Below are 19880 nucleotides of genomic sequence, written 5' to 3' on the forward strand. Positions count from 1 at the left end.
ATTATAAAATCAGTTTATCGTCCAATAGGTCAAAATACCATCTATTGAATTTTTTAATGAAAAGAAATAAGAAAATACGTATGAATTTGAAATGTAATTCCACGTATTCTGTCCTCAGACAATGAGCTTTATGGATGAGTTTCGAGGGTTGGATAGAGATATTGAAGGCTCAGCTAAACGTTGGAAAAAATTTGTTGAATCTGAATGTCCAGAAAAAGAAAAGTTGCCTCAAGAATGGAAGAATAAAAGTTCTCTACAGAAGCTTATTATGATGCGCGCTTTACGTCCAGATCGCATGACATATGCAATCAGGTAATTGGAACCTATTGCTATAAATTATAAATGCTAGTTCTTTCTTACAGATTCTGTAGTGCCTCTCAGATCTGCATGTGTCCTCTGGTGTTTCATAGTTAATTAATTACCTGTGGTGAGCTGTCATTGTTGCAGTAAATTTATAGCTTTAGTTTAGAGATAAATATTGGCCAGTTCACTGAGACAACTCACTGCTTTCTTCAGGTAGTGTCATGGGATATTATGCATCTACTTAAATAGGTAATTGGAACCTCAGTTTAATATTTCATCCAGAAGACAACATATCATGAGATGGCTAAGTGCAAGATCACACAATGTCTGAGACGGAAATTTTCATCTTCAGATCACAGAACATAAGATGGTTCAACTCTCTACACCAAAGTACACTGACTTTACCCATCGTTTTCATCACCTTCAGCAAGAGGCAGGTTCTCAGTGCAGATTGTGCACTACAGTTGCATTCAAGCTCACATTTTAGTCTGGAGCGTATCTGAGGCAGAGGCTGGTCCTTACTGTCATAAAATCATACCAAATGGTACGGCTTACAGGCATAAAACAGCCCAGACACACAGCTGGTTGTGTTCTTTCATCCTTGGAGTGTAATTACTGATATAAATGAAGGGTCAATATTGAGGTATATCATAAGCAGCACTCACTACAGCAGTGTTGCGTGGACTTGTGGACAAATAGCTTCAGATAAACTATATTTGGTGTACTCCAAGAGACTCCTGTGGACAGATCAGCAAATCTCTTTTTCTCTACCACACTAGACTAAGCGGGCCCTGTGGTTTCATAGAATGGAAGAGAATGGTGGCAACAGCTTCCATTATGAGCAAAAACTCATAATGTAGTGAACTAACATGCCCTTAAAACATGGTAGACAGCAGTTCAGGTTTGACTTGATTTGTTGTAAAACGTGATGAGCAGTGAGGTGAGATCTTCAGACTCAACTTTAAGTTGTCTGCTCAAATGGCACAGTCAGCAGCTGCAGGATTAAAACCCTATAAAAGAAACCATCATATTAATCCTCAACAGAGAAGAAGACTTCAGTATTTTACACCTGGAAAGTGAAGCACTTTAACAGGAGACTTGGCAATTCATTCACAAAGATAATTAGTATTCAGAGCAAACTGAAACTATACCCCGCAGTGCTGGTCAGTGGGAACAGACCCAACTTGGAGTTCAATGGTAAACAAATGGATTTTGGAAACTCAAGGAGTAAAGTTGAAAGTCACTGATGGGCCAGGGGAAAAGCTGAAATGCCATTGTAATCCAGTTTGGAAAACTGAGACATTTTAAAATTATGTATACCTCAGATTGCCCAACACTGCCTTAAATGAGCAAATGCTGTGAGGCATGATGACAGAAATGGAAGTAAAGGGGCTGAAAAAAGTTACTCAGATCCAGAGACATCACGCAGCCAGCAGTTAAAGCAAACTTGTACAGATTAGAAGTCAAAGGAGAGTTGGTTAAACAGGAACAAAAATTTGACAGACTTCATACAGGATGCTGATGAGGTAGGAAATCTTTCATTAGAACTGCAATAAAGAAGAGAATCGTTTATTTAAACAGGACAGAGTGGGATTCATTCAGTGAAACAGTGATAAAGCTAAGAATTGTTAAAGCCATAAATGGCAGGATTCATGCAATCATCCCTATTTTCATTTCTTCATCGCTGAAAATTTTAGGAAGGTTATAACTAGTAGTTGCAAGCCCATTGGTGGCTAGTCAGCCCTATCCTTGACCAGCAGATTCTCCCACAGCAAGTGACCCTGAAGATAGTTGCTGCATCGAACAATTAAATCTTTCCTTCTGCTCTTATTTGTCATGCTGGCTCTTTACTCAGTCTCAAAATTTAGATAGCACAATTGTTGTTGCATTTGCAGGTGTTATGATTAATGATGAGTGTACGCTTCTGTCTGCTGGTGGCCAAAGTAGAAAACAAAGGGACATCTTGAGGGAGTCTTTGAAATATTTGCTTGGCAACTCCCAGTTCAGATTCCTAGCAGTCAGCTCTCCATCATTGCTGGATTCTATAGTTTAAATTTTTCAGAAAAACCCTAATGAAAGTTGCTGCACTTCACAAATGAACTCTTCCCAACCGAGCAAATTGCTTCACAACTTGATAATAGAAATTGTTTTCTTCAGACCCCTGACTATGTGGCTTCTATGAAAATAGAGGTGGTTAGAAAATGCAATTTTCAACCTCCCCTAGTATTGGGAAAAATAATGTTGGCAAAATTGGCTGTGTTTCACACAGAGGCAATCCTGACCCAAGCAGAATGAGGACAAAGTAGTGCCAAATTCTGCCAGAAAAATCTAAGTTTAAGCTTTTCATATCAAAATGCACTTCCAGAACTTGGTAAAAATTTAGTCCCTAGTGCTTACTGTATTCCTGGTCTCAGTCCCAATAATTTTAATGTTGAAATGTACCAAAAAAGATTGGAACACAATGTTTGTTGTTTGTAACTTTGTCTAAAACAAAGGTTTTACTTGCATTTAGCGTAAATTTTTATACGTAATCTGTATATTATAATCTGTAGCAAACTTTTCATTATACTTGTAGGCAAATTCAATAAAATTTACTCATGGTTATGTAATTTTATATATTAGAATGAGGGCTAATGAAGCCTGATTGATCTTAGGTCAAGTGTGCTGAATGTGAGAATGTATTTGAGGTGTTGCAATAGTTACAGCAACAGTGGATCTTTGTTGACATTGTGAGAACTTTCTTTTTAGCAGTTTGAAGTAGACTGGTAGCATACGAAGTCGGATCTGAAGAGGCTTGCTCCACCATTCAGAAAGATCATTGCTAATCTGATAATCCTCAACTCCACTTTCTTACCTTTTCCCTAAAACCTTCAACTTCCTTAATGATTAAAAATCTATTTCATTGCATCCCTTTATATTTCAATGCCATATCCATGTTTCTTTACTCAGCCTGGTTATCAAATGTGCTTCAATCGTAGATTTGAAATTTGCGTTATGTCAACACTGTGATGCAAATTCATGCCAAGCATGAGATCTAATTAAGATCTAAGAAAGATTGAGAATTTGATCTCCTACTGGTGATAAGTTGAGTATCCATGAGTGTGTGCAAAATGGTGTGGTTTAGTGTTGGTTCAGTGCTTTAAAGCTTCTGTTCAGGAGAGCTGGAGGTTGGGGCAGAAGTCCTTGTCTAAGCTGGGTAAAAATACTTGGAGGATGAAGAAAATGCAATATAGCTTTCTCTATTGGCCTATCTCATTCTGACACAGATGAACATTATGACATCCTTATCTCAGCGTCTGATTGTAATCTTCTCATGAGAGTGGATATCCTAGCATGCCCTTCCAGTAATCATGTAGACTATCTGCCTGCTGATAGAAATGTGGACTGTAAAAAGTATGCTGTTAAATTGTGTCAAGCTATTAAACTAAAAGCGTGCAGCAGTTAGTGTATCCTATGCCACATCTGGGATTTGAAAGAAACGGGGTCATGGATCTATATGAAGAGGCTTTGGAAGGAAGCAAAAAAGAAGGGCTTGGAAGCGAGAGAAATCCAAAATCAAATGGGTTCCCTGGGGAGGGTCATGGCTATGATTTTGGATGACAAGAATGACTGGTTTTTAACCTGAAAGCTTAGCAAGATGAAAAGTAGATAGAAATGCCACTCAGCCAAAAAGACCGTCAATAAATTTAACGGCTAGGTTCTAAATAATCATTAGGAAACTTAGTTGCCAATGTTTTTCACAACTGCAACTTTATTGCAGACTGCAGCAACATTTCCAAAATTTGTCAGAATCTCATGAGATTAAAAATGTCACTATTCCTTCAAATTATTTCTTCTTATGCAATGCGATTTTAAATTTTTGTTATCCTTTAACTAAGGAACTTGTTAAAGCTGAAGTAGCTTAAATAATTTTACAGAAAATTTGTAGAAGAGAAACTTGGAACAAAATACGTTGAGGGCCGTCAAATAGAATTTGCTAAATCATTTCGGGAAAGCGATCCAGCATCTCCAATCTTCTTCATTCTCTCTTCTGGAGTTAATCCACTGAAAGATGTAGAATCCCTAGGTGAGTTAACCTACAAGAACAAATAATGTGTACAAATTATTACCTGTTCAGTAGATCACAACCATCTTGCATTTGTACAACCATATAGATCTCAAAGTTGTGACTGCTGGAAAGTTGTATGTCTCAAATTGAGAAAGCAGGTAGAAAGAACGCGGCATTGCTTGAAGACAAGTTCCAGTCGCATTTCTAAAGATTGTTTTGCTGTGACAATTTGTTGCCTTACAACGTTTGTTCCACATGTTACGCTGTATTGCGTAGTACTTGTACTCATTCAAAATGAATGGTCAGATAGAAGCCTCCTTAGATGGCTTGCGATGTAATCTTAGATTGGTAAATCACACTTGCTATGAGACAACCAGAGACTGCATTACAAATATTTTACTGGATCTGGATAGGCCATGAGCATTCACAATCTGGATTCATCCACCTCTACTGGGTGAATACTTGGTGTGTGTTATTATTGGCAGATCAGTCTCAACAATCTTAAATTTCTCCTTCACATTTTTGATGATAATCATTAATCTAAGTAATTATTGATAATTCAGTAACTGGCAGAAGGTTTCTCCCGTTGTAACTCTATTTCCCATTTATGAGTCTTAAAGCCCCTTTGATCGCTAATTTTTAAAGGAAGACTTCCTTCACAACAACGTCTAAGAATAATTAACGTTCCTGATATTAAATTTATAAACTAGGTTTTGCATGTTTGAAGATCTATTTTTAATATCAAGGAAGAAATGTAATCAGGGGACGTTGGATAACCCCACATAGCTAAAGTTTAAAAAAAAGACCAGATTTGATATAAAACAATCACTAAACTTGAATATGATCTCTGGTCTTGACTGCCTCAGTTAAGCTAAATGACAACCTGCTATTATTTACAAGATTTGCACATTCCAGTTTTATCTCATAGTACATGGGCTGCAGCAGTTTAAGAAAGCAGCTCGCCACCACCTTCTCAGGAACAACTGGGGATGGGCAATAAATGCTGGCCAAGCAGATGGCTCCAAATTCCGCAAGTGTATTTAAAAAGTCATAATATAAATCATTTAGCATTTATAGCTCTGTTTTTCAACTTTCTCCATCTGTTCTGGAAGAAGAGACAAACTCCATTGTCAGTCTTTTCTGCACAATACTTTGGTCAGCGTTAAAGTACTAAGCTGCCAGCCCAAGTCTAGAGATGACAAGGTGTAGAGCTGGATGAACACAGCAGGCCGAGCAGGCACAAGTCTAGACTTCTGCACAGCAAAGTTTACAAGAGAGCTAACTGGACTTTAGGGGTTAAGTTGTGAAGACAGATTATGTACATTAGGCCTGTTTTTTCAGAATTTAGAACTTTAAGGGGTGATCTGATCGAAGCCTTCAAAATATTAACATGAAAAGATAGGGTAGATAAAGTTAAACGATTTCTACTGCTTTGGAGATTCTAAAGCTAGGGCACATAGTCTCAGACTTAGAGCCAGACAATTTAGAAACGATATTAGGAAGCACCTGTACAAAGGGTGGTTGATGTTTGCTACTCTCTTCCATAAATGGCAATGGATGCTGAATCAGTCGTTATTTTTAAATCTGAGTTAGATAAATTTTTGTTAAACAAAGCTATTAAGGAACGTGGGCCAAAGGCAGTATACAGACAGATAACATCCAAGGTATCATTGTATGATGAAACAGGCTCAGGAACTGAATCGCTTACTCTTGTTTAGTCGTTCCTAAAACTACCAGAATTTCAAAGCAAAATTTTTTAAACTTTGGGCAAAGAAATAACACTATGCCATATGAAGCACCACTTGAAGGTTGAGTAGAATCTTGGTAATGTTATGATCCATTGGGGTAGAATGCTTTAAAGTGACCCCGACTATTCCTGGAGTTGTACCAGATACTGAAGTTTTTTTTAAGTATGTACCGTACTTCAGTTTACCCGATTTTCAGATCGAAGTTGATCGAGAGCATGAACCTGGATATGATAGTTACAAGTTAACAAATTTAATGATACTAACTAAACCTCTAGTTCTCTTATATATGCCCCCTTTTACACACACACAGATAAGCATATAGGGAAAATTGATTATTGGAGGAGATAGAAAAGCTGCAAAGTTAGTTCGGTGGTCTTTGCTTCTAGATTCTGACGTTGAGACTATCCGCCCTCAGCTAACCAGACCTTTGGTGTTCACTTGTCTTTCTCTAAAAGTGACTGGTTCATTTAGAAAATGTCTTGGATTTGTCAATTCAAAAGTCACAGCTCACAGGAAGGATAACTGGTTTTCTTTAAGTTTAAACAGCTTTTTAAAACTGCAGAGAGCAGATAGCTTCTGCTGGGGATAACATCCTTTCTAGTGTATTTCTCACTGTGTGTCTGTGTCTCTGTAACTTGTTTCCAGTTCCAACCTATAAATAGGGAGAGAGGGGGAGGCAGACCAAAGATGGAGAGAAAACAAGATAGGTAGAGAGGAGAGTATAGGGGAGGAGGTAGGGAGGGGATAGGTCAGTCCAGGGAAGATGGACAGGTCAAGGAGGCGGGATGAGGTGGTAGGTGGGAAATGGAGGTGCAGCTTGAGGTAGGAGGAAGGGATGGGTGAGAGGAAGAACAGGTTAGGGAGGCAGAGACGAGACTGGGCTGGTTTTGGGATGCAGTGGGAGGAGGGGAAGAACTGGGCTGGTTTTGGGATGTGGGGGAAGGGGAGATTTTGAAGCTTGTGAAGTCCACATTGATGCCATTGGGCTGTAGCGTTCCCAAGCGGAATATTGAGGTGAACTTGAGGTTGGTTTGGAAGGTGTTGGATGAACTGTTCAAGCTCCTCTGGGGAGCAAGAGGCGGCGCCGATACAGTCATCAATGTAACAGAGGAAGAGGTGGTGTTTGGGTCCTGTGTAGGTGTGGAAGAGGGACTGTTCCACGTGACCTACAAAGAGGCAGGCATAGCTTGGGCCCATGCGGGTACCCATGGCCACCGTCTTTGTCTGTAGGAAGTGGGAGGTATCGAAAGAGAAGTTGTTGAGGGTGAGGACAAGTTCGGCTAGGCGGATGAGTGTGTCAGTGGAGGGGGATTGGTCGGGCCTGTGGGACAGGAAGAAGCGGAGGGCTTTGAGGCCATCTGCATGAGGAATACAGGTGTATAGGGACTGGACGTCCATGGTGAAAATGAGGTGTTGGGGGCCAGGGAATTGGAAGTCCTGGAGGAGGTGGAGGGCATGGGTGGTGTCACGGATGTAGGTGGGGAGTTCCTGGACCAAAGGGGAGAAAATGGAGTCCAGATAGGTGGAGATGAGTTCAGTGGGGCAGGAACAGGCTGAGACAATGGGTCGACCAGGGCAGGCAGGTTTGTGGATTTTGGGAAGAAGATAGAAACGGGCTGTGCGGGGTTGGGGAACAACGAGGTTGGAGGCTGTGGGTGGGAGGTCCCCTGAGGTGATGAGGTCATGGATGGTGTTGGAGATGATCGTTTGGTGCTCGGGGGTGGGGTCATGATCAAGGGGGCAGTAGGAGGTGGTGTCGGAGAGTTGGCGTTTGGCCTCGGTGATGTAGAGGTCAGTGCGCCATACTGCCACTGCGCCACCCTTGTCTGCAGGTTTGATGGTGAGGTTGGGGATGGAGCGGAGGGCAACCCCACACAGCCCGTTTCTATCTCCTTCCCAAAATCCACAAACCTGCGTGCCCTGGTCGACCCATTGTCTCAGCCTGTTCCTGCCCCACTGAACTCATCTCCACCTATCTGGACTCCATTTTCTCCCCTTTGGTCCAGGAACTCCCCACCTACGTCCGTGACACCACCCACGCCCTCCACCTCCTCCAGGACTTCCAATTCCCTGGCCCCCAACACCTCATTTTCACCATGGACGTCCAGTCCCTATACATCTGTATTCCTCATGCAGTTGGCCTCAAGGTCTTCCGCTTCTTCCTGTCCCGCAGGCCTGACCAAATCCCGCTCCACTTACACCCTCATTTGCCTAGCCGAACTCGTCCTCACCCTCAACAACTTCTCTTTCGATTCCTCCCACTTCCTACAGACAAAGCCGGTGGCCATGGGTACCCGCATGGGCCCCAGCTATGCCTGCCACTTTGTAGGTTACGTGGAACAGTCCCTCTTCCGCACCTAAACAGGCCCCAAACCCCACCTCTTCCTCCGTTACATTGATGACTGCATCGGCGCCGCCTCTTGCTCCCCAGAGGAGCTTGAACAGTTCATCCACTTTACCAACACCTTCCACCCCAGCCTCAAGTTCACCTGGGCCATCTCCAACACATGCTACACCTTCCTGGACCTCTCAGTCTCCATCTCAGGTAACCAGCTAGAAACTGATGTCCATTTCAAGCCCATTGACTCCCACAGCTCCCTAGAATACACCTCCTCCCACCCACCCTCCTGCAAAAATTCCATCCCCTATTCCCAATTCCTCCGCCTCCGCCGCATCTGCTCCCAGCATGAGGCATTCCACTCCCACACATCCCAGATGTCCACGTTCTTCAAGGACCGCAACTTTCCCCCCGCAGTGGTCGAGAACGCCCTTGACTGCGTCTCCCGCACTTCCCGCAACACATCCCTCACACCCCGCCCCCGCCACAACCACCCCCAGAGGATCCCCACCCATCACATACCACCCCACCAACCTCCGGTTCCAACGTATCATCCTCCGACACTTCCGCCATCTACAATCCGACTCCACCACCCAAACTAGTTTTCCATCCACACCTTTGTCTGCCTTCCGGAGAGACCACTCTCTCCGTGACTCCCTTGTCCGCTCCACGCTCCCCTCCAACCCCACCACACCCGGAACCTTCCCCTGCAACCGCAGGAAGTGCTACACTTGCCCCCACACCTCCTCCCTCACCCCCATCCCAGGCCCCAAGATGACCTTCCACATCAAGCAGATGTTCACCTGCACATCTGCCAATGTGGTATATTGTATCCATTGCACCCGGTGTGGCTTCCTCTACATTGGGGAAACCAAGCGGAGGCTTGGGGACCGCTTTGCAGAACACCTCCGCTCGGTTCGCACCTCCCAGTCGCGAACCATTTCCACTCCCCCTCCCATTCTTTAGATGACATGTCCATCATGGGCCTCCTGCAGTGCCACAATGATGCCACCCGAAGGTTGCAGGAACAGCAACTCATATTCGGCTTGGGAACGCTACAGCCCAATGGCATCAATGTGGACTTCACAAGCTTCAAAATCTCCCCTTCCCCCACTGCATCCCCAAACCAGCCCAGTTCGCTGGGGTACGCTGAGCAGGAGCCGACACGGGACTGGTGAGTGAGTGAGGTAATATCTTTGTGTGGTTGCGTTACCCGAAACACTACCCGGGTAGTGTCTCCCACCCATCCTCCTCCTCTAACCAGAAAAAAAGGTTCTGTGTGCCTGATTGCTAAGGTAGTAAGTTTATTTTTTATTCTTTATTTTTTAAGTCTTGGGAATTTAGAATAATGGGAATGGAGGTCAGGGCAGTTGAATGTTCCTCCTGCAGAATGTGGGAGGTAAGAGTCACCACTAGTGTCCCTGCTGACTACATCTGCGGGAAGTGCACCCAACTCCGGCTCCTTGAAAACCGCGTTAGGGAGCTGGAGCTGGAGCTGGATGAACTTCGGATCATTCGGGAGGCAGAGGGGGTTATTGAGAGGAGTTACAGGGAGTTAGTCGCTCCTCAAGTACAGGAAAAAGGCAGATGGGTTACGGTCAGGGGACAGAAAGGCAACCTGCAGGCAGTGCAGGGATCCCCTGTGGCCATTCCCCTCAACAATACGTATACCGTTTTGGATACTGTTGGGGGGGGACGACTTACCAGGGAAAAGCAGTGGGGCACAGGTCTCTGGCACAGATTCTGTCCCTGCTGCTCAGAAGGGAAGGGGGAAAAGCAGCAGAGCATTAGTCACTGGGGACTCCGTAGTTAGGGGAACAGATAGGAGGTTCTGTGGGGACGAGAGAGACTCACAGTTGGTGTGTTGCCTCCCAGGTGCCAGGGTGCGTGATGTCTCTGATCATGTTTTTGGGATCCTTAAGGGGGAGGGGGAGCAGCCCCAAGTCGTGGCCCACATTGGCACCAATGACATAGGTAGGAAGAGAGATGGGAATTTAAGGCAGAAATTCAGGGAGCTAGGATGGAAGCTGAGAGCTAGGACGAACAGAGTTGTTGTCTCTGGTTTGTTGCCCGTGCCACGTGCTAGTGAGGCGAGGAATAGGGAGAGAGAGGAGTTGAACACGTGGCTACAGGGATGGTGCAGGAGGGAGGGTTTTGGATTCTTGGATAATTGGGGCTCTTTCTGGGGTAGATGGGACCTCACCTGAAACAGAGGGGTACCGATATCCTGGGGGGGAAATTTGCTAAGGCTATTCAGGTGGGTTTAAACTAATTCAGCAGGGGGATGGGCACCAAAATTGTAGTTCGACTATAGAAAAGGTTGAGAGTAGGGTGGTCCGAAATAAAGTTTCAGGGAAGCAAGTTGGCACCAACAAGCAAGAAGTTGGATTGAAGTGAGTCTACTTCAATGCCAGGAGCGTCCAGAATAAGGTGGGTGAACTTGCAGCATGGGTTAGTACCTGGGACTTCGATGTTGTGGCCATTTCGGAGACATGGATAGAGCAGGGACAGGAATAGTTGTTGCAGGTTCTGGGATTTAGATGTTTCTTTAAGAACAGAGAAGATGATAAAAGGGGCGGAGGTGTGGCATTGTTGGTCAAGAACAGTATTACAGTTGCAGAAAGGATGTTTGGGGATTCGTCAACTGAGGTAGTATGGGCTGAGGTTAGAAACAGGAAAGGAGAGGTCACCCTGTTGGGAGTTTTCTATAGGCCTCTGAAGAGTTCCAGAGATGTAGAGGAAAGGATAGCAAAGATGATTCTCGATAGGAGTGAGAGAGACAGGGTAGTTGTCATGGGGGACTTCAACTTTCCAAATATTGACTGGGAACACTGTAGTTCGAGTAATATAGATGGGTCAGTTTTTGCCCAGGGTGTGTAGGAGGGCTTCCTGACACAGTATGTAGATAGGCCAACAAGGGGCGAAGCCACATTAGATTTGGTACTGGGTAATGAGCCTGGCCAGGTGTTAGATTTGGAAGTAGGTGAGCACTTTGGTGATAGCAATCACAATTCTGTTACAGCTTTTGTGCTCCTGAGATGCTGCTTGGCCTGCTGTGTTCATCCAGCTTCACACTTTATTATCTACAATTCTGTTATGTTTACTTTAGTGATGGAAAGGGATAGGTGTATACCACTGGGCAAGAGTTATAGCTGGGGGAAAGGCAATTACAATGAGATTAGGAAAGATTTAGGGAGCATAGGATGGGGAAGGAAACTGCAGGGGATGGGCACATTAGAAATGTGGAGCTTATTCAAGGAAAAGCTCCTGTGTGTCCTAGATAAGTATGTACCTGTCAAGCAGGGAGGAAGCTGTAGAATGCGGGAGCCGTGGTTTACGAAGGAGGTGGAATCTCTGGTTAAGAGGAAGAAGAAGGCTTATGTTAGGATGAGATGTGAAGGCTCAGTTAGGGCACCTGAGAGCTACGAGCAGACCAGGAAAGACCTAAAGAGAGGGCTCAGAAAAGCCAGGAGGAGACATGAGAAGTTGTTGGCGGATAGGATCAGGGTAAACCCTAAGGCTTTCTATAGGTATTTAAGGAATAAAAGAGTGACGAAAGTAAGATTAGACCCAATCAAGGATAGTAGTGGTAAGTTGTGTGTGGAGTCAGATGAGATAGGGGAAGCGCTAAATGAACGCCAGTATTCACTCTAGAAAACGACAATGTTGTCGAGGAGAATACTGAGATACTGGCTACTAGACTAGGTGGGATTGAGGTTCACAAGGAAGAGGTATTAGAAATCCTTCAGAGGGTGAAGATAGATAAGTCCCCTGGGCCGGATGGGATTTATCCTCAGATCCTCTGTGAAGCCAGGGAGGAGATTGCTGAGCCTTTGGCATTGATCTTTAACTCGTCATTGTCTACAGGAATAGTGCCAAATGACTGGAGGACAGCAAATGTGGTTCCCCTGTTCAAGAAGGGGAGTAGAGACAACCCTGGTAATTATAGACCAGTGAGCCTTACCTCAGTTGTTGGTAGTGTTGGAAAAGGTTATAAGGGATAGGATTTATAATCATCTAGAAAAGAATAAATTGATTAGGGATAGTCAGCACGGTTTTGTGAAGGGAAGGTCATGCCTCACAAACCTTATTGAGTTCTTTGAGAAGGTGACCAAACAGGTAGATGAGAGTAAACCGGTTGATGTGGTGTATATGGATTTCAGCAAGGCGTTCTATAAGGTTCCCCACAATAGGCTATTGTACAAATTGCGGAGGAATGGAATTGTGGGACATATAGCAGTTTGGATCGGAAATTGGCTTGCTGAAAGAAGACAGAGGGTGGTAGTTGATGGGAAATGTTCATCCTGGAGACCAGTTACTAGTGGTGTACCACAAGGGTCGGTGTTGGGTCCACTGCTGTTTGTCATTTTTATAAATGACCTGGATGAGGGCGTAGAAGGATGGGTTAGTAAATTTGCAGACGACACTAAGGTTGGTGGAGTTGTGGATAGTGACGAATGATGCTATAGGTTGCAGAGAGACATAGATAAGCTGCAGAGCTGGGCTGAGAAGTGGCAAATGGAGTTTAATGCAGACAAGTGTGAGGTGATGCACTTTGGTAGGAGTAACCAGAAGGCAAAGTACTGGGCTAATGGTAAGATTCTTAGTAGTGTAGATGAGCAGAGAGATCTCGGTGTCCATGTACACAGATCCTTGAAAGTTGCCACCCAGGTTAACAGGGCTGTTAAGAAGGCACACAGTGTTTTAACTTTTATTAATAGAGGGATCGAGTTCCGGAACCAAGAGGTTATGGTGAAGCTGTTCAAAACTCTGGTGCGGCTGCAGTTGTAGTATTATGTATAGTTCTGGTCACCGCATTATGAAGAGGATGTGGAAGCTTTGGAAAGGGTGCAGAGGAGATTTACTAGGATGTTGCCTGGTATGGAGGGAAGGTCTTACGAGGAAAGGCTGAGGGACTTGAAGCTGTTTTCATTGGAGAGAAGAAGGTTGAGAGGTGACTTAATTGAAACATATAAAATAATCAGAGGGTTAGATCGGGTTTTTCTAGGATGATGATGACGAGCACGAGGGGGCATAGTTTTAAATTGTGGTGTGAAAGATATCGGAGAGATGTCAGAGGTAGTTTCTTTACTCGGAGAGTAGTAAGGGAATGGAATGCTTTGCCTGCAACAGTAGTAGATTCGCCAACTTTAGGTACATTTAAGTCGTCATTGGATAAGCATATGGATGTACATGGAATAGTGTAGTTTAGATGGGCTTGAGATCGGTATGACAGGTCGGCACAACATCGAGGGATGAAGGGCCTGTACTCTTCTGTAATGTTCTATGTTCTATATTCTATATTCTATGTTCTTCCCCTCCTCCCCCCACTGCATCACAAAACCAGCCCAGCTCGTCCCCCCCCCCACTGCATCCCAAAACCAGCCCAGCCTGTCTCTGCTTCCCTAACCTGTTCTTCCGCTCACCCATCCCTCCTCCCACCTCAAGCTGCACCTCCATTTCCCACCTCGCATCCCGCCTCCTTGACCTGTCCATCTTCCCTGGACTGACCTATCCCCTTCCTACCTCCCCACCTATACTCTCCTCTCCACCTATGTTCTTTTCTCTCCATCTTCGGTCCGCCTCCCCCTCTCTCCCTATTTATTCCAGTTCCCTCTCCCCAACCCCTCTCTGATGAAGGGTCTAGGCCCGAAACGTCAGCTTTTGTGCTCCTGAGATGCTGCTTGGCCTGCTGTGTTCATCCAGCTCCACACTTTGTTATCTTGGATTCTCCAGCATCTGCAGTTCCCATTGTCTCTCCAGTTCCAACCTGCTCAGTTTGCTGAGAATCAATTAGCTTCACTTGTAAACTACTCCCTTACTACCGATTATTCGCATGTTGCATGAACCGTCAGCCACGTAAATGGTATTCACAATAGATATCAAATTCCTTTCTGTAAAAGTATGCACGCATCCTGGTAAATCTCTGTTTTCAAAAACAGCTCTTTGCATTGCAGTCCATGGTTTTTAAAGATATAAAAATAAAAAGATACGGTCCTTAGAACAGGTTATAATTTTAGTAAAATTGTTTGTGTGGCATGCTGTGACGCAAATTTTATCAATTGAGAAATTTTGTAAATCACTGACAAGGTGCAACATAAATAAGTATTGATATTTAAGTAGTATATTGGCAACACATCTTCAGCTTCCAATACTTGCAGCAATGACATTCAACATGAAGTTCCTTTATGCATGCATTCATGGGATGAGGGCATTGCTGGGTAGGCAGCATTTATTGCCCATCCCTAACGGCCCAGAGGGCAGCTAAGAGTCAACCACATTGCTGTGGCTCTGGAGCCACCTGTAGGCCAGGCCAGACCAATAAAAGTTAGCAGTTTTCTTCCCAAAGGACATTACTGAACCAGATGGGTTTTTCTTGATAATCGACAATGGATTCATGGTCATCATTAGACTTTTAATCCCAGATATTTTTATTGAATTCAAATTCCATCATCTGCTGTGGCAGGATTCAAGCCCGGGTCTCCAGAACATTACCTGGGTGTCTGGATTAATAGTCCAACAAAAATATCACTAGGCCATTGCCTCTCATGTATTATGTAGATGCTAATGTTTGCTAACATTAACAGAATGGGTAAAGACAGCCTGACTTTCACTAAGCTGTTTACCTTCACTTGTTTAGATTTAAATGAATTTTTTGAACAAATATTTCCCTGATATGTATTTTTATATCACTTAGGAAAAAAACTTGGCTTCACCATAGATTCTGGAAAACTCCATAATGTATCCCTTGGCCAGGGACAAGAAGCAATCGCTGAACAAGCTATGACAAATGCAGCTAAAGAAGGATACTGGGTTATTCTGCAGGCATGTTAGGCTGTGTGAAGTATGTTTGTACTGTAATGGATGTGGTTTCCATTATTTGATTTAAAAGGCATCAAAGTGTTTGTAATACTACAATATAATCTAAATACTTCTGAGAAAGTGTAACCCCATGTGTGCTGCCACTAATTGAGGTCCTTAATACCACTGCTGTGGTATTCACTCAGTAGCAGATAGGTTGTTTATGGCATTCCAGCATGAAGGGCCAGAGGTTGGCAATAGTTGTCCCTTCCACAAGAAGAGCCCCTACTGAGGACCAAATGCTGTCCTTGCTGCAGAACCATATTAGCCCTTTTCCCTTGTCCCCCATTCCATGATTCACTGTTCCATAGACTTGGCAGCCACATCATAATGTAATGTCCATTGCACCCCTAGATGTGCACTGGCATTCTGATGCTGCTTGGCTTGGTGATGGATGTTCAGTCTGAAGGTATTGGGAAAGGTGGTAGACACCTAGAGATCCAAGCTGATAGGATGATCGAGAAGAGGGCAGCCCCTTCCCAGAGGATCAGCATACACGGCCATGTTACCAGACACTGGCTCTCTGGTCAAAGGTCACCACTTGGGTAAATGGCATCTCCTAAGTCCAGGTGAGTGGCTGACAGTGCCACAGGAAGTTTAGATGCCTTCTCCCCACACCTATTGAGATTCTGACACCTTGGTGAGAATGTCTTGTTTTGAAATCTTGGGAGCTCCAGCAGGGACTCCCTCAGCATAGCAGCTCTGTAGGTGGTTGAAGAAGAAATGCACTCAGGACTGCCAGAGACCAGGCACCTGCTGATGACCAGGCAGGAGAGGATTCTATGTAAACTGGCAATCCGGGGACTTTGTCCACATGCACCGGAGGAACAGAAGCATCAGACAGGTAACTGGGAGGCAGTGAAATCATTGCAAAGGACCTGCATGGATATAGCTATGCTCTGACCATCCAGCTGCCTCAAGCGTGCAGTTGTCGCTTGGGGAGAGGTTGGTAATTGCCATGAAAACACCAAACCAGTACCCTCAGAGTCTGCTAGAGAAGCACACGCCTGCATTCCATTTCCCAGTCATTGATGTTCATGACCAAAGACATGGTGACAGGGGAAGCTTGGTGAGTAGTCCATGTGGCCCGTCCTCCTGAGGAGACAAGGCTGTGCCCGGAGTCACCCAGCCAGAGCAGGAACTACAGATAGCTCCTCAGATGTCTATTCTCCAGACATCAGTGTGGCCAGGCTGTCCAACTCCAACCTGCCTGCCACCTTCCAATCCTTGGACATTCTAGCCAAGGAGGGTCCAGTTGAGTCCTTCAATCTCCCCCAGTATCTTGGGGCTGTCCAGACACACATGCCTTCACGGTTGTCCAACTAAACCTCTGAGGCAGTGAGCTGTAGCGCCGAGCAGGGTCTCTCCAGCCCTGGTGCTGAATCAGGGACACCCATGGCAGATGTGTCTAAAACCAAAGATTTAAAGAGGATCAGAGTACACATTTTTCACCCAGACAGCAGTAGATATATGGAACGGGCTTCCCGAAAGGCATGTACTTCTGCCACGTTTCGGATGCATCTAGATAATGATTTAAAATGCTGGAGCGTAGTAGGCTGTGGACCAAGTGCAGATAAATGGAAGTAGTGAACTGTATTGTTTGTTGGTCGGCATAGACATGGTGGGCCAAAAGGGCATGTTTCGATTTTGTATGTCTCTATGAATAAAACATCAAAGGGGAGAAAGAGAGGAAGAGGAAAGCCTCTTGAGGACACATTGCTGGTATGGTGATAGTGCACAATAGGTAACATGTCACATTTGGATAAAATTGATTGGTCTTACACCATATCCATTTGTTTGAGTCTCTGCATAGCTCCGAATGTCACTGTGCCAACATGATGCCTAATTTACAAGAACTATCATTGGTCACTGTCTGTGTTAAGAGCCTATGAGCAGCATGAGGGAGCAAGATAAACAGGTTATATATAGAGCAATGTGTTTTGCTGACACCGTTGTCGTTTGTGGTGAAACATTCCTGTTCTTCTCCTGGCATCCGTGTGCAAAGCTGCTAGTTTGAATTGAGTGTTCAGCAATGTGTGGGTCAGGACAGTGTACAGCACACAAGGAAGATGGTGCATTAGACTCACCAAGGATTAGGGGGTCCGCAGATCTGTGTCATGTACAATGTGCAGGTCAGCGTGTAATGTTGTTGCCCTCTAAATGGCTTCACAATGTTTTAGTTATTACCAACTGAAGTAAAAATTTAGTAAGTGTATGCAATATATTTGAATGTATCAAATTTTTAACGACAAAAAAAATTGTTCAAATGGCTTTGCAGAATATTCACTTAGTTGCTAAGTGGCTAAGCAATTTAGAAAAGCTGCTTGAGGAGTACAGTGAAGGATCCCATCCAGACTACCGTGTGTTCATGAGTGCAGAATCTGCTCCAACACCTGAACAGCACATTATACCGCAAGGAATCCTTGAGAATTCGGTTAAAATTACCAATGAACCACCAACTGGTATGCTAGCTAATCTCCATGCGGCTTTGGACAGTTTTGACCAGGTATGACTGATATCCACTGTTTTGGCGAACAATAAGAAATGTTGTACAACTTAAATGTTCTATGCATATAGCAGAAGAAAAATGGGGATCGAGGAAATGTGACATTTTTCTTGAATGCTGTTTAACCATATTATTAAAACGATAGTTCTGAAATTTTGATTTGGGACATCAGCATTGCTGAAGCAAGAGGAATGGGGAGGCCCTACTGTCATGCATTTTCTTTTTGGCCACTTTTGTAGAAGAGTATGTTTACATTAGTCTTTAATGCAAGTTCCTTTTCAACTCTTCAACAGTACCTTTCAAGCTAAAAGTGGTGTATATTATTTTTGTGATCTACAAAAAGTTAAGTGTGGCCTAGTACCACAGAAGCCCAATCATGCTGATCCATTGCTAGGATAGTGTTGAGTGTTGTATCTAAGAGAGCAGGCAGAGTTGCTGAACTTTACATCTTGTTATGTGCAGATACCGAGTGGAAACAAAACACTTTTCCGCAAGCAGTGAAGGAAATGAAATCACAATTGCACACTTCTGTTTTCCTATTATTGGTCAGGCCTGGGAGAGGGTCAACTTTTCATCAAGAGATGGACTAGAGTTTTGGGAAGATAGGAAAACCTACTTGATTTAGAGAATCCTCATGTCCAAAAGTAACGAGCGTGGGGATTTTTTTTGCCAGAAAGTAACTTAGCAAAGCAAACTTAATTGAAATCTTTGTTTTATCTTAACCACTTACTTTCCTGGTTATTTACAAATTTAGAATGTGAGATGTGATGGTCTGGTTCTACAGTAGCTATACCTGCAGACAGTCCTGGCCTGAACCACACTACATAACGAAAGCAAATTCTTTGCTGACACTTTACTCGTGGATGAAAAGAGCACAAAGGCTGCAATTATCATGATACTGTGCTTACTCTGAAAACCAAATAAAAAGCCTACCTTCACCTCTGGATGACAACTGTATTGTGACATCTGCTGTAATTTTAAAAATGTTTTTTCTAGTGATAGGAGAATGAATTCATTATTTAAATTTTAGTGAAGATGACATTTTGTTTATGTCATTTGTGCAAATCTGGCTATCTAATCTGAGGATTGTTTAAATTTTGATCTTCTGAACCAAAAATCCAGATCAGGTTTTGTTTTTCCTATTTTATGAAAATGATATACATTTGTTACACTAAGCGTACTTTGTATACCCTTCATCACAGGATACTCTGGATCAATGCTCTCGTGAACATGAGTTTAAAACAATACTGTTTTCACTGTGCTACTTTCATGCCTGTGTTGCTGAACGGCGTAAATTTGGACCTCAGGGCTGGAATCGGAAGTATCCTTTTAATACTGGAGACCTAACTATCTCAGTCCATATTTTATTCAGCTATTTAGAAGCTAATTCTCAGGTACTGTGCAGATAACTGAAATTCTAATTGTATTCAAATTAACTGAAAGGAATTCTCGTTTATACAGTATGTTATGAGTGTTTGGGGAATATAACATCAAGTTATTTTGATCTAAATCAGTCACAATCGAAATAACTCAAATCATGACTGTCTTTTGGAGTATAATGAGAAGTCCACCTGGAAACTATCTCTCACTATCATTCTTTTGATCAGTCGTTCATTGCACTACAGCCTATCTGCATCCCACCTTGCAACTCTTAAAATGAAGTTTAAGTGGCATTTCTGTTCTGTTAGTTTGTATGGAGTGTCCCAGGACTCTTAAATAATTTTAAATAGCTTCTGCTGGCTGACTTTGAAACAGCAGTTGAACAATTCTGTACTTGGATTGACCATGATTGTTATTGCATAAAGTGGTGAGGCTCATGTTTGGATAGCTAGTATTCTTCTGGTCACAAGTCTGAAAATGTAAGAAGCACTGAAAATTACAAAATTAGCCAACCATCTGATAATCAGAATTACTTAACTTTAGAACTTTGTATTGGAACCAATTGAATATGATGAAAAACCGTGTGAGTGGTGCCTATTTCCAATGCATTTTGAAATGTGTTCCCTGTTTTCTTCCCAAAGTTTCAAATTCACCAAACTTTCATATGTTGTGTGGAAAAGGGCTATTTTGTTACAT

At 43.6% G+C, this 19880-nt stretch overlaps 1 protein-coding gene across 1 annotated transcript in view; it reads left to right on the top strand.

Annotated features, from left to right (window-relative positions):
• dnah9l (dynein, axonemal, heavy polypeptide 9 like) overlaps positions 1-19880 on the top strand; it is a 353637-nt gene that overhangs the window by 307184 nt on the left and 26573 nt on the right. The window contains 5 exon segments of the mRNA XM_059647649.1: positions 119-312; positions 4221-4369; positions 15135-15262; positions 17577-17804; positions 19007-19198. Of these exon segments, the coding sequence (XP_059503632.1) occupies positions 119-312; positions 4221-4369; positions 15135-15262; positions 17577-17804; positions 19007-19198 (891 nt within the window).

Source organism: Stegostoma tigrinum, chromosome 7 (genome assembly GCF_030684315.1).
Source record: "Stegostoma tigrinum isolate sSteTig4 chromosome 7, sSteTig4.hap1, whole genome shotgun sequence".
NCBI lineage: Eukaryota > Metazoa > Chordata > Chondrichthyes > Orectolobiformes > Stegostomatidae > Stegostoma > Stegostoma tigrinum.